This window comes from Cyanistes caeruleus, chromosome 6, assembly GCF_971803275.1.
Source record: "Cyanistes caeruleus chromosome 6, bCyaCae1.hap1.1, whole genome shotgun sequence".
Lineage (NCBI taxonomy): Eukaryota > Metazoa > Chordata > Aves > Passeriformes > Paridae > Cyanistes > Cyanistes caeruleus.
In genome coordinates, this window is record NC_141706.1 from 66337865 (window position 1) to 66351696 (window position 13832).

The following is a 13832-nucleotide window of genomic DNA, read 5'->3' on the forward strand; positions in this document are numbered from 1 at the left end:
AGAGAGGGAAATATCCATGGAGGTGGGGCAGAACTCTTTCCCTGCTAACCGGGGCTGTGTTTGTTTGCTGCTCAGGTACCTTGTCTGAGGAGGACTGGAAGCCACCACTCCCTGCTTACGACTTCCTGCAGATGATGGAGCCATCCGTGCCTGAGCTGTCCCCCAAGTCTGGGAACACCCCGGACCCGCCCAGAATTCCCGGAGGGGACACTGCCAGAGGGGGAGGGGACACTGCCAGCCGGGAAGAGCCATCCCAGGAGAGCACGGCAGAGGAATTTGGTTCCCCTGGGAGGGACCTCCGGGGCACAGCCCCGAGGCTGGCAGCGAGGGACAAGCAGGGCAAGAGGCACAGCGAGCTCTGAGAGGTGTGGGACTGCCCTGGGAAACCTTCCCAGCCTTTTCTCCAAGGAGAGGAGTGCTTTCAGCTGTCAAGGACTGCTGAAGGGAAAGGCCACTCCCTGCTGCAGAGTGCTGGGGGCTTCTGATGCCAGGGACGTGTCTGTGCATCCCACACGTTGTTCCCTGGCTGCTGTTGGGAGCTCACTGAGCAGAAAGCTACGCTGGAAAACACAGATCAGCCCTGCTCTGTAGATTCCCCAAGTCTCAGAGTTGCTTCAGTTGCCCCTGAGCAGGAAGGGGTGAGTGGTTCCAAGATAAAAAGCCCATTTCTCTCTTCCCTGCTTGCAGGAGAAGCTCTACTGATGTGTGACAGAAAATCCTGTGCTGGAAGTGTGTGGAGCCAGCATTCCACCACTCCAGGGCTGCTCCAACCGGCTCCCAGTTGTGTTTACACCTGACCCAAATTCCGTGAGGGGGAAGAGGGGGATCTGGTCGAAGCAGATTTATTCCAGAGGCCAGAGCTCAGGTCACACAACAGTCCTGGATAGCTGGGACAAAACTCTGCCAGCAAATCCCGAGGGTGGGCAGGTTGGGAGATGGCTTTCCTCACTGCTGGCATTTTCTTGGTCACAAGCCCAGGGGGTTATTTGCAGCCTCGATTTGTCTTTGCTCTCGGTGACAGCGGCGAGGTTGGAGCCTCCTGAGCCAGGAATGGTGCAGGGAGCAAGGTCTGTGGAAAACTGAGTGCTGTGGAAGAGGAGAGGGAGATGAGGGGCAAAGCTGGACCTTTCCAAGATGGGATGGAGCTGCTTCCCATCCAGAACTTAACTGGGGAGATTGAAAACCTGGGGAAGTGGATTTCCAGCCTCTGCACATCTCCTGGGGACAAGAAATGGCAGGGGGTTGAAAGCAGATGGGTCTTTAAGGTCCCTTCCAACCCAAACCATTCTAGGATTCCATGATCATCCCACTCCTTTCAGCGAACATCTCCCTTCCACAGCACTGCTGGGATGTGCTGGGAGGGTCAGATCCTCCTCCTACTCCTTGGGGCTCTGGGAAGAGGGAAAAAGGCTGGTAAGGGGCTGCTGAGAGCGTTGCAAACTCTATTTCTCGTTCTGCAAGCAGCACACATGGCTGTGAGTGTTTTGAACTACCCAGAAATAGATCATTAGTCCTGGGATCTCCTGGAAGCCCTTAATTGAGAGAGACAATTTTTGGACTGAGTGACAGGCTTTGAGCCAAAATGTATGTATTTAAAGGAATGAAGTGCAGCCTGCTGATCAAAGGCATTATTCCCAAGGGAAGGGTGTGCACAGATCCTTTGTGTGTTCCCGTCATTCCTGTGCTCCATGAGGTCCTTACGCTGCTGAATTCCATCAACTCTACATTGGTCATTTCCCATCCTGTCCCTGATCAGCAGCGTGGAATCCCAGAATGGGTTGGGTTAGAAGGGACTTCCAAGCTCATTCCATCTCATCCCACCCCTGCCATGGGCAGGGACACCTCCCACTACCCCAGGCTGCTCCAAGCCCCGTCCAGCCTGGCCTGGAACAGTTCCAGGGATCCAGGGGCAGCTTCTCTGGGTACCCTGTGCCAGGGCCTCACCTCCCTCACAGCCAAAAATTTCTCCCAATTATCCCATCTATCCCTGCCCACTGGCAGTTGAAATGCAATAATTGGGTTTTTCATTGCATCTTGAATAAACTCCATCCCCAGAAGGCTCATCTGCATCTCCTTTGGGTGGTGGGAGCAGGATGATGGGGTGGGTACCCCTCATCAGCAGGATCCTTGTGGAGAGGAGCATTCCCATGTCCCTGCTCTTATCCTCGTGTCCTTTTCCAGGCACAGCCCTTCTCCCGCGCGGGACTGGGGCAGAAGTTTGTCACTAGGGGTCAGTGCCACATCTCCATTACGGCTTCCCAAATCCCTGCCTCTCCCAGTGCTGCTGGATCGAGGCTGGAGGTCGGGAACAGTTTCCCAGTGGGATCCTGTGGGGATGCTGCTGCACGAGGGGCCGTGCCTGGCTTTGCTGGCACCATCCCCAACATCACCATCAGCTCCCAGGCTGGGTTGGGATGCCCAGAGCCCTGATGCTTGCAGGTGCCAGCACAGACTTGGGAAGGGATGGAGTTATCCATGTCCCATCACTGCCAGAATCCAGCTGGAAGGGCAGCTGTGGGTTTGCAGCTCATGGTCCTGGACCACATCAGGTGGCTCTGAGTTTATTGGGGTTTTATTTTTCAATACAAAATATCTTTTCCATTGTGTAGCCCAAACAGGTGCTTGGGGAAATCCATGGAGGCAGAAATGTGCCAGGTTATGTATGGACAGGGGGGAAATGTTTGGGATACTGAGGGCAATTTGATGGGGGTCTGCATCCCAGAGTTTCCTCATCCACCGGAGGAAATGCTCCAGCAACAACAGCTCTGGGGGCAGAGCGGGGTGGACAGAAACACTCTGAGGGTGTTTATGGAATCAGCCATGGAGTGGTTTGGGTTGAAAGGGACCTTTCAAAGGACATCCAACCCTGCCAGGGGCAGGGACACTGGACAAGGCTGCTCCACTTCCCATCCAGCATGGCCTGGAATTGCAGCCTTGGGTGAGAAGTGAGGCAGAGGAGGCAGAGCTCGTGTTCTGGGGGGCAGCTGTGAGGGACAGAGTGATTCCCAGGAGCCTGGAGGAGCAGGATCTGAACTGTCCCAGGAGCCTGGAGGAGCAGATCTGAACTGTCCCAGGAGCCTGGAGGAGCAGGATCTGAACTGTCCCAGGAGCCTGGAGGAGCAGGATCTGTCCCAGGAACCTGGAGGAGCAGGATCTGTCCTGTCCCAGGAGGCTGGAGGAGCAGATCTGTCCTGTCCCAGGAGCCTGGAGGAGCAGGATCTGAACTGTCCCAGGAGGCTGGAGGAGCAGGATCTGAACTGTCCCAGGAGCCTGGAGGAGCAGGATCTGAACTGTCCCAGGAGGCTGGAGGAGCAGGATCTGAACTGTCCCAGGAACCTGGAGGAGCAGGATCTGTCCTGTCCCAGGAGGCTGGAGGAGCAGGATCTGAACTGTCCCAGGAGCCTGGAGGAGCAGGATCTGAACTGTCCCAGGAACCTGGAGGAGCAGGATCTGAACTGTCCCAGGAACCTGGAGGAGCAGGATCTGAACTGTCCCAGGAACCTGGAGGAGCAGGATCTGAACTGTCCCAGGAACCTGGAGGAGCAGGACCTGTCAGGCACACAGAAGGCAGCAGGGTCTGCGTGCTCATCAGCCTCCCTGTGTGGATGCTGCTGCTCAAGTGAGGTGAGATCACCAGAGACACTGATGTTATCAGCTCCTCTTTCATTTAACAATAAAAGCCGTGTTTGTCTGGATAAACCACAGCTCTGCCTCCCTCGGGGGTGCAGGCTCAGCTGAAGATTTCCTGGCTGACATGGGTCAACAGGAGCTTCAGACCAAGCTCTTCTGGTGGGACTTCATCTCAGTGGACACTTGGATGTGCTTCAGGAGCCTTTCAGGGGGTGTTTAAATGATCAGAAGTTAAAACAAAGATACACACGCACGCCCAAAAAAGGGTTATGTGCTTGTCCTGAAAGCAAAACAATTTATTGTCCAAAACAACAGGAAATTCTCCGTGCACTCCTTGTTGGCCCTTTCCAGCTCAGGACATTTTGTGATTCTCTGCTCCCACAAATCCACAGATCCAGGCTGGCAGCAGTGCTCACTACAGAGGGAACATTGAAAGTGTCTGTTGTGTTTTCTGTGTTTAAAAGCTTTTAGAGGGAGTGGTCTCGGAACTGTGGCACATGGGAAGCAGTCATGCCATTTCTTCCAAGTTTTTCTTCCAAGTTTTTCACCCTTGGAGCAGAACCAGGCTGGTGAGAGACAAACCCTTGTCTCAAGGAATGTGGATTTTCCAAATTGGCTGCGAATTTCCAAATTCCCAGCCTGTCCTGGACCACTGATGGGTGGCCACAGGCCCTCCTGGCAAGCCTCATGCTGTGCCAGGCTCTGCTCTGGGATACAGCTGCAGCAGGGAGGAAGAGGAGGCAGGACAGGACATGATCCCCAGGAAGGAGATGCTGCCAGGCAGGAGCAGGGCCATGGGAAGGACAGATCTGCCTGGACAGATTCCAGCAGCACTGCCAGGATGTGGAGCAGGACAAGACCTGGTGAGCTGGCTCATGTCCCCAGGGCTCATCAGTGCTGGGGACAGGCTGGCAGGGCTGGGGGACACTGAGAACCAGTCCTTCCATCCCAGCTGGTGGCTCAGCCTGGCAGAGATGCTTTCCCTGCAGGGCAGGTTCCTCTCCAGCTTGGCTGTGATCCCTGCCCTGGAGCACCTGTCCCTGTCCCAGGGCCTGTGCAGAGGAGCCGTGTCCGGGAATGTTTGTCCATGGTGAGGCTGGGCTGCTGCTGAGGGTGTCTGGAATAGCCTCCTCCAGACCACAGCCCTCCCCTGGGGACATCCAGGGTGATGCAATCCATCCTGGTGCCCTGGGTGTGTTCCCTGTGCCCTTGGCATCGCCTGAGGAGATGGAGAAGCATCCCACCGCTGCCTGCTGTGTCCATCATTGTCCCCACAGCAGTGTGTCCCCTCCCAAAGCAGCTCCCTGGGCCTACACAACGCCCCTGCTGCCTGTCAGTGTGGGGCAGGTGCTGGGGACCAAACAGGGACAGTCTGGGGACAGACAGACAGACAGATGTTGGTCCAGGGGTGGGATGGGAAGCGATCGATGCTGTAACAGCAGAATTGGAGCTCCCTGAGGAGGGTGCAGGTGGAGCTGGGGTGGGAGATAATGGGTGCTGGCTGAGCAGGATGGGGCTCCTCTCCACACAGGGTGGCTCTTCCACCTGGCACTTCCAGTGCTAAAAATACAAATGGCCCAGGAGAGTATCCCCAGGAGAGAACCCCAGGAGAGTACCCCAGGAGAGAACCCCAGGAGAGTACCCCAGGAGAGTACCCCAGGAGAGAACCCCAGGAGAGAACCCCCAGCCCCCAACCTGTTCCTTACAGGGTGGCCAGGATGGGGCCTCCATCCTCCTGGATGAGGATTGGGATGGAGCTGGGAAGATCAATCCAAACCAGCTCCTCACAGAACACCTTCTGCTCCACCTCCAGCCCATCCTGGCACCGCAGCCATGGTTCTGCTCTCCTGCCCCATTCCCAAACCAGGTCCATGCAGGGTCCTCACTGCTCCTGACTCACACTCAGAGTCCAGGCTGGAAAAGCAGCAACCACCATGGACCATCCCACTGTAACCTCTTCCCAGTGCCTTTCCTGCTGCTCCCCAGAAGCGGGAGCCCCCAGGGTTCCATGGAGGGAGCAGAAGTGGCACTTTGGGACATTGCTGTTCATTGTCCATTGTTCCCTCTTGGCTCGGCGCTGCCCACGTGGAGACGGGGAGCGATAAGTGGGGAGAGGGCAGCGCTGGGTTCCTGCTCCCTGACAGGTTATTTCCCGACCTCTCCTTAGGTAAACTCAGCCCTTCACCTCCCTGAGAGTTTGCTTTGCTCTCCCTCACCCCTCCAGCGCGGCGTGGGGCCCGGGAGAGCAGCCTGGCTCTATTAATAGCCCACGGAATTGCCAAATCCCTCCTGGGTGTTGAAAGAGCGGCTGCAAGCCCGTGATTCAGCTCAGGATGGTTCCCCAGCTCTGCTCCAGCCCTGCAGGGCAAGCTGGGCTCTCCAGTGGGGAGGAGAGATGGGGAAGAACCCATCAGCTGGGATTTCTTGGCTTGCTGGAAACACAAAAGGTCCTAAACAGCTAAACTTGGTGGTGTTCTCTGCACTGGCCACTGCCTGAGCTCGCTCTGCACATGGATCCACAAAGAGTAAAATCCAGCAGCCTCAGAGAGGGCAAAGCCATGGAATCATGGAATGCTGGAAGCATTTAAGTTGGAAAGGACCTCTAAGATCATTGAATACAACCGTTCCCCCAGCACTGCAAAGCCAAATCACGTCCCCAGGTGCATCCACACAGCTTTTAAATCCCTCCAGGGATGGAGAATCCACCACTGCCAGTGCTTGGCAACCCTTTCCATGAAGGAGTTTTCCCTAATATCCCATCTAAACCTCTCCTGGAGCAACTTGAGGCCATTTTTTCTTGTTCCCAGAGCTGAAGCAGGCTCTCACAGTTGAAATCCATGGTGTCCTTATCCCATTTCTCCATGAGCAGTCCTGCCTGGAGGAGAGGAGAGAGCAGAACCTCGGTGCAGTGCATGGAGCATCTCCTCAGGCTCCTGCTGAGTCTGAAGCCTTGGAGCCTCCTGCAGTTGGGCTTTGCAGGGCTGCAGTGACTCCCTGTGGATCCTGGAGCTGCTGTGGGGACGTGGGTGGGAGAAGTGACCCCTGGGGAGAGGTGGGATCCTGGCTATGGAAGCACAAGGGATGCTGCAGCTGGGAGAGCTCAGCTTAGCAGGGAGCCCCAGCTGAGAGCGGGGCCAGGCACCAACACCAAGGCAAATATTTGGAAAGGCAGTTGCTGCCCAAAAATAGCTGGAAAAGCTTTCAGGAGCAAAGCTGGAACAGTGCCTGTGGTCTGCAGCCAGAGTCCCCCAGGCCAGGGCAGCTCCCAGACACAGGGGACAGAGATGGGAAAGGGGAATCACCAACACCTGTCCATGAATTACCTCTCCTATGGCACTGGGGGGATCTGTGGGGCTTCTTTGGAGACATCCCATCCCATGGGCCTGGAAGCTGAATAGGGGAGAAGTAGCATCATCCTCCTTGTCAATACAGGGATGCTGAAGTGTGGGTACCAGCATCCAGATCATCTCATTTGCTCCCAGGAATCAGCACCTGTGGATTCAAAGGGGCTGTGTGCTTTTGGAGGGCACCAGGTGACAGAGGGACGGAGCAGATTCCCCGCTGCAGGCACCAGCTTGGAGCTCAGGAACCTCAGCCCTCTGAGCCAGAGCTGGCTGTAAATCCAAGCAGGCAGCGGGGACAGGCACCAGGAACATCTGGGTGGGATTCCTTGCTGGGTGAATGTGTCCAGAGTCAAACCCTGCCTCTTCCTGAGCCATGCCTGGGCTCCTGCATTTCCCTCCTGCTGAATCTCCAATCTCTACACGCTCCCCAGGAAGGGCACAGTCCCCAGAAGGACACGTGGTGGCTGACAAAACCCATCTCCAGGTGCTGGGAATGAGCTAGGGGACAACAGGAATGGGCATGACCGCTTTGAGTCACTCAGCCACTGTCCCCTCCTGGCTCCCCACCCTGGTGACACTCACTCCTTCCTCCTCCTTTCAAGAAGAGCATGAAAAGATGAGCTGGCAACTCTGCCACTCCATCCTCAGGGGCTCTGGCTCCCCAGGGACACCAGCTGAGGACCCCAGAGGGACAATCCCAAAAGCTCCAGGTCTCTCTCCTCTCCTGCAGCCCCTTGCTCTTCCCTTTGGGCTGGGGAGGAGGCAGCAGTGAGGCTCCACAGGCTCCAGCTGCAGGCAGGATCCTCTTTCATTCCTCCCCCCTTCTCTGGGCTCCTCACTGGAGTCTCCCCTACCAGGGATGCACTCAAAGCGCTTTTGGAGCTTAATTAAGTGCTGGCTTAATTATAGGGCTGGCTGTGACATTCCTGTGTCCCTGCATCCCACCTGGCAGGGCTCCCACTCCACTCATCCCCGTCCCTGGGGCATCAGCAAAACCCAAAATCCATGAATAAAAAGCCACCAAACCCCAACCTGTCTGTTTATCCTCACTCCACGACTTCCAGTGGCACTAGAGACAGGAGTTGGGAATGTCTGTGGCTTCCAGCTCGGACATGATGCCACAAACTTGGATTGTGGGATGTTGGAGCAGGGTGGGAGTTGGGGAGATTGGTCCCAAAAGTTTGGAGATCCCAGCACGGATGCTGGGAATGGGTCACCTCCTGTGTGGCACCTGCAGCAGAGACCCCCGTGGTGAGGGTGACATCCATTCTTCCCTCTCCCCGTCCTTCCAGAGGCTTTTATCCCAGTCTGCAGCTGGTGTGTGCAGCTTGCTGGGTCCCTCACTCCACCAGGACTGGGATGCCCAGCAGGGACTGTCCCCACTGCTGGGAGTGGGAAAACAGGGATCTCTCTGCCTGGGAACGCAGCAGCTCAGGAGAAACCCACGGAGAGTGAAATGGGAGGGTGGGAACGCGATTCAGGCTGTGTCAAGCCGGGGCAGCGCTGCCCTGGCCGGAGGAAATCCCTCTTGATTCACGGCCTGGGAAGTCCTGTGGCTTTTTGGGACCGCGGTGACCCAGCGGTGCCACCCCAGAGCACAGAGGACTCTGCCAGGTGCCAGTGCCCCTTTGGGTGGGAGGAGGAAGGAAGGCAGTGAGATTCCAGGGATGACACACAGGTCACCAAAATGCTGCCTGGGCTGAGTAAGAGGGAAAGCTGGAATTTTTTCCCCAGCAGGGATTTCTCTTTTCCTTTCTTGCAGCCAGCAGCGTTTTAAGGACTCTGCTCCAGCTGGGACAGGTCTCACATGTTTCACTTTATCTGACTTGACTTTGCAGTCTGGTTCCCAGGGATGGGAAAGGCTTCCCAACACAGCAGAGCTCCAGCTATTCCCCCTGTCCTGCCGTGCCAGAGGGGCTGCAATTCCCAGCTTTCCACCCATGGATAAATCCCTGGATACCCCCCAAGTACCTTGGGGTGGGATCCCTTCAGAAAGGGGCTGGGTTGGCTTTTGGGAACCACCATCCATCACCAGCTGAGATTGTTCTGGCTTCCCTTGTCCTTGGACCCGTTCCCTAAATCCCAGCTCATGTCTGCTGGTGGAGACAAGCTACAAAGAGACCTTCAACGTGAGCCAGCAGGGCCAGCCCTGCACATTCCTGTCCCCAAACAGCTGCCCAAGGAGATCTATGTCTTTAGGATATGAGTTAAAGCCATTTAATCACAGGCCTCCTGTTGTCCATTTCCTTTGGACCTCCTCAGCTTTCCATGATTTTTTTTTTTCTTGAGCAACATCCCTGTGAGATCCTGGGGGTGGTTGGGAATTGAGTCATCGGATACCAGGACTGTGTAACCCTGCTCTGCTCTCTCCCACTCCGTGGATCTTCCCTGATCCACCACAGTCCAAACTGCTCTGTGCACCCACCCTCCTGTGCAGGGAAATGGAGTGTTCCAGTGGTGCTGGGAACATCCTGCAGCTTGAAATCCGGGATATGGATCAGGCTGGGAGAGCTGGGGGTGCTCACCTGGAGAAGAGAAGGATCCAGGGAGAGCTCAGAGCCCCTTGCAGGGCCTGAAGGGGCTCCAGGAGAGCTGGAGAGGGACTGGGGACAAGGGATGGAGGGACAGGACACAGGAGTGGCTCCCAGTGCCAGAGGGCAGGGACGGATGGGATATTGGGAAGGAATTCCTGGCTGGGAGGGTGGTGAGGGGCTGAAATAAAATTCCCAGAGAAGCTGTGGCTGTCCCTGGATCCCTGCAAGTGTCCAAGGCCAGGTTGGACAGGGTTTGGAGCAGCCTGGGACAGTGGGAGGTGTCCCTGCCATGGCAGGGCTGGAATGGGATGAGTTTTAAGATCCCTCCAACCCAAACCATCCCAGGATTTGGATTCCACGATTCTGAGACAGTTTTTCTCGGACTTGCAGCCAGGTCCATTTTCCTGCCCAGATGGAGAGAGGTGACTTTCTGTCCCTCCCAGCCCTCATTCCCAGCTGGCAGAGCTGACATTGGTCACTTTATTCCCTGCAGAGCTCAGCTCTTGCTCACCCCTCCTCGCTCTCCTGGCCATTGCCCTCTCACAGTGACCTCTGCCTGCCCTGTCCTGCTCTAACACCCCCAACATGAGGCTCTGTGGGATTTTCCAGACCACAGCAGCTGTTGGTTTGTGTTGGGAACATCCCACAAACTGGATTGTCAGCTTGTCCCCTTCCATCCTGGCTGTCCCCCCCGGGATGTGGCTCCCTGTGGGACACACCCAGCTCCCCTTGGCTGCTGCCATCCCCTCCAGATCCCCTGGGAGAGCAGGGACAGCGACCTCACAGCAGGACAAGGACACTCTTAAAAGGATTTAGACCCTCTGTGAGGATGAGAATCCCACAGTGACTCCCAAGAACTGGGGATCACCCAGAGGAGAGCAGGGACCCTGATGGCAGGACAAGGATCTCACAGTGACTCCCTAAGACAGGATCTTCCCTGCAAGGATGGGGACCCCAAAAGTGTCCTCTGTTTGATATGGGCTGCCAGCAGCCTTCCAGGAAGGACCCAGCAAATCCAAGCAGGGGTGAAAGGGCAATTAAATAGGATTTTAAAAATGTGCTGGGCACGGTTGTGTGAAGGAAAATCTGAGAGAAAACACACCCTGCAAGAAGAAATCCTCCCTGGCTTAGCACGTCCTTCTAAAAACACACAATGACTTCAGAAAAATGTGAGAAAACACATTCTCTCTCCCCAGAGGGACAAAACCAGAGAAAAGCAGCAGTGTGATGGTGTTTGGTGTCTGGCCCTCAAACCTTGTCCTGGCAGGGGGTGGGGGATGTGCTCCAGGGGCTTTGGGTGGGCAGGAAGGGCTGTGGGGGCACTGGCAGCAGATATCCCCGAGAGCATCTCTGCAATGCCCAAAAGAGATGTCAGATGCTCAATATTTGCTCCAGTGCTCCCAAACAGAAGGGATGTGCCACCCCTGGTCCCTCCAGCCCCCTCTCAAAGGGGGATTATTGCTTATAAACCTTGTAAATCCTGACTGATTCCAACAGCTGCCGCACATTAATCCCAGTCATGAAGAATTAGGGGAATTCTAATTCCTAATTCCTCATTCCTCTAATTAGAGGAGCTCTTGTGAAGCTCTGGGGAAGTGTTTGGCTCTGAGGGAGCACTGGCTCCTTGAAGCTGAGCCCGGTTTCTCCATGCTGCAGTTGGAAGTGGCACCAGTGGGATGCAGTGGCAGGAAAATGCCGTGCCCAGGGAGGCAGAACTGGCCTGGTTTGAGCAGAAACTCCAGCAAGGAGGAAGGTTCTGAGCAAACCACTTGGGGAAGGACCTCTCTGAGGGGGAAAGAGCTGCTTGAAGCTGCCCTGGGTGTCCTGGATGTGTTTGGTTCTGATCCCTGAACCCTCTCAGGCGTGACAGGGGTTCTGTGTTTCGCTGTCCTGGGATGCTCCCAAACCCCTCGGCAGCACCAAGCCTCCCGTTCTCAGAGCATCCTGCAGGGAATGCTGAGGTTTCTAGGCCTGACCTGGCTGCCAAAACTGGGGAATGCAAAAGGTGATGAATGGAGGGATGATGGCAAAATGCCACACACTGAGAAACCAGCCGGGCACAGCCATTCCAGTGGTCAGACACACCAGGACAGAGCCTGGAAGCTTTTCCCTTGTCCCCTTTTCCCTTTGCCCTTTCCCCTTTTCTCTTTGTCTCTCCCATTCCCTTCCCCTTTTCCTTGTCCCCTGTGCCCTCTTTCTATTTCCTCTTTCCCCCTTTCCCTTTTCTCTTCCTTTCCCCTGACCTACTTCCCCTTTCTTTTGTTCCCTGTCCTTTGTCCCCTTTCCATCTTCTCTTGCCCCATTTCCCCTTCCCCATTTCTCTTCCCTTCTCCCATCCCCTTCCCCTTTCCCTTGTCCCCTGCCTTCTCTTCCTTTCTCTTGCCCTCTTTTCTCATCCATTCCTGACTCCCTTCCCCTTTCCTTTGTTCCCTGTCCCTCATCCCCTTTCCACCTTCTCTTGCTCCATTTTCCCTTCCCCATTTCTCTTCACCTTTCCCTTGTTCCTGTCCCCTTTTCCTTTCCCTTTTCTCTTCCCATTTCTCTTCACCTTTCCCTTGTTCCTGTCCCCTTTTCCTTTCCCTTTTCCTTTTCCCCCATCCCTTATCCCCCTTCCCTTCTCTCTGCCCCCCTTTCCCCCATCCCCATTTGCAGAGCCCCTGTGCTCATCCTTCTCCCCATTCCCATCCTCAGCAGACAGGAGGGATTCCGGGATCAGCCCCAGGGGAGCCCCTCATGCCAGGGCTGCCGATGGATGACCCGGGGTGCAGGAGGAAGCAGGAGCTCTCCACAGCTTTCCAAAACTGCTGCCTGACGTGATCATTCCAAGATGATGAGCAGCTTCCTCCAGCAGAGCCCCTCAGCAGGGCACGGGCTGCTCCTGCCTTCCCCAGGCATTGATTTGCTGGGAGCAGATCCCGAGGACTCATCCTTGCGGATCTGCAGCTCAACCCAGGGCCCTCAGAGAGACCTCCCAGCTCAATTCCCAGCCCCAGCCGCATGGACAAGCTCTGGAGCAGAGGAAACAGCAGCTGCTCATGACAAATAAATGTTGTCTCGTGTACACATCCACTCCCCATGACAAACCCCACTGCTCTGGTAGCACGAATGTCCAGGGATAAACAGGCTCCAAACCTCCCTGGAACAGCTTCTTGTAAACACAGACTTTTCTTTTTAACTCTGTTCAAAACTCTGTCTGCTTTGATGTTTCACATCTGTGCTGGCCCTCGGCGTTTCCTCCTGCCCCAGATTGATAAAACCTCGTCCTTGCTGCCGTGTTTGGGGTAGGGGGGTGCCAATAAACGGGATCCAGGGTGGATTTATCCATCCCAGTTCTGCTGTGCTGCTTATCCAGCCCCTTCCAGCTGCAGAGAGTGGGTTTGGGAAGGGTGATGTGCTCAAGGAGCTCTGGAGAGTTCTCCCAGCACCATTTCCAGCACCATGGAGGGGAAACTGAGGCAGAGAAACCATAGAATCCCAGAATGATCCGGGTTGGAAGGGATTTTAAAGCTCATCCCATTCTATCCCCTGCCATGGCAGGGACACCTCCCCCTTTCCCAGGTTGCTCCAAGTCCAACCTGGCCTCCAGCACTTCCAGGGATCCAGGGACGTGCCGGACCTGAGGGCTGGAATTTTGACTATGGCAGGAGCTCACTCCCAACCCATCTGCTCAGAAAAACAAGATTTCCAGGTGGTTTTTTCAGAGAGTTTTTAATTCAGCCACAAAATGGCACCTTCTGCATCTGGGGCAGGCCAGCAGGAGCCACAACAGAACCACAGCCACAGCTCTGACACATGAAACCCTACAAAGATTTATGGCCTGGCTCGCTTGGAAACCCCAGGACCTTTGCTCTCCTCCTCACATGAGCTCAGCTCACAAGGCTGCTGATGGAGTCCTGATCTTTTCCTAATAAGTGTGAGGGGTTTTTTATTTTTGGGAGAGGTCACAGGTTCATCACATGGGGCAGGATGATGAGAGATCCAGCCCGCTCCACGATGCCTCGAAGCTTTTACTGCCCCTATAAAATCCAGATGCTCGATGGGAGTTTGACACTGTTTAGTCTCCTGGTTTGGAAGATTTAGGTCTCTTTGGGAACAGCACTGGCAGATGGGCAGCTGTGGATTTGATGGATATTTACACATTTTAGGGAAAGCCATAAAGAAGCAGCCAGGCATGGAAAACCACCCTGACGATTTCCAGGAGCGTCCCCAACACATCCCTGTTAAATAAGGACACCAAGTGCCCCTTCCAAACCTCTGGAAAAGCCCCTGGGCACTGAGGAAAAGCGATCCCATCCTCCACCAGCCACGTGGAGAGCAGGGAGCG

At 55.5% G+C, this 13832-nt stretch overlaps 1 protein-coding gene across 3 annotated transcripts in view; it reads left to right on the plus strand.

Annotated features, from left to right (window-relative positions):
• Positions 1-2057, plus strand: part of TXNDC16 (thioredoxin domain containing 16) — a 36667-nt gene extending 34610 nt beyond the window's left edge. For all 3 annotated transcript variants that reach the window (XM_086892306.1, XM_086892305.1, XM_086892307.1), the window contains one exon: positions 76-2057. In XM_086892306.1, coding sequence (XP_086748432.1) covers positions 76-362 — 287 coding nt within the window. In that variant the 3' untranslated portion in view covers positions 363-2057. The remainder of the gene's footprint in view (positions 1-75) is intronic.
• The last annotated feature ends 11775 nt before the right edge of the window (positions 2058-13832 follow it).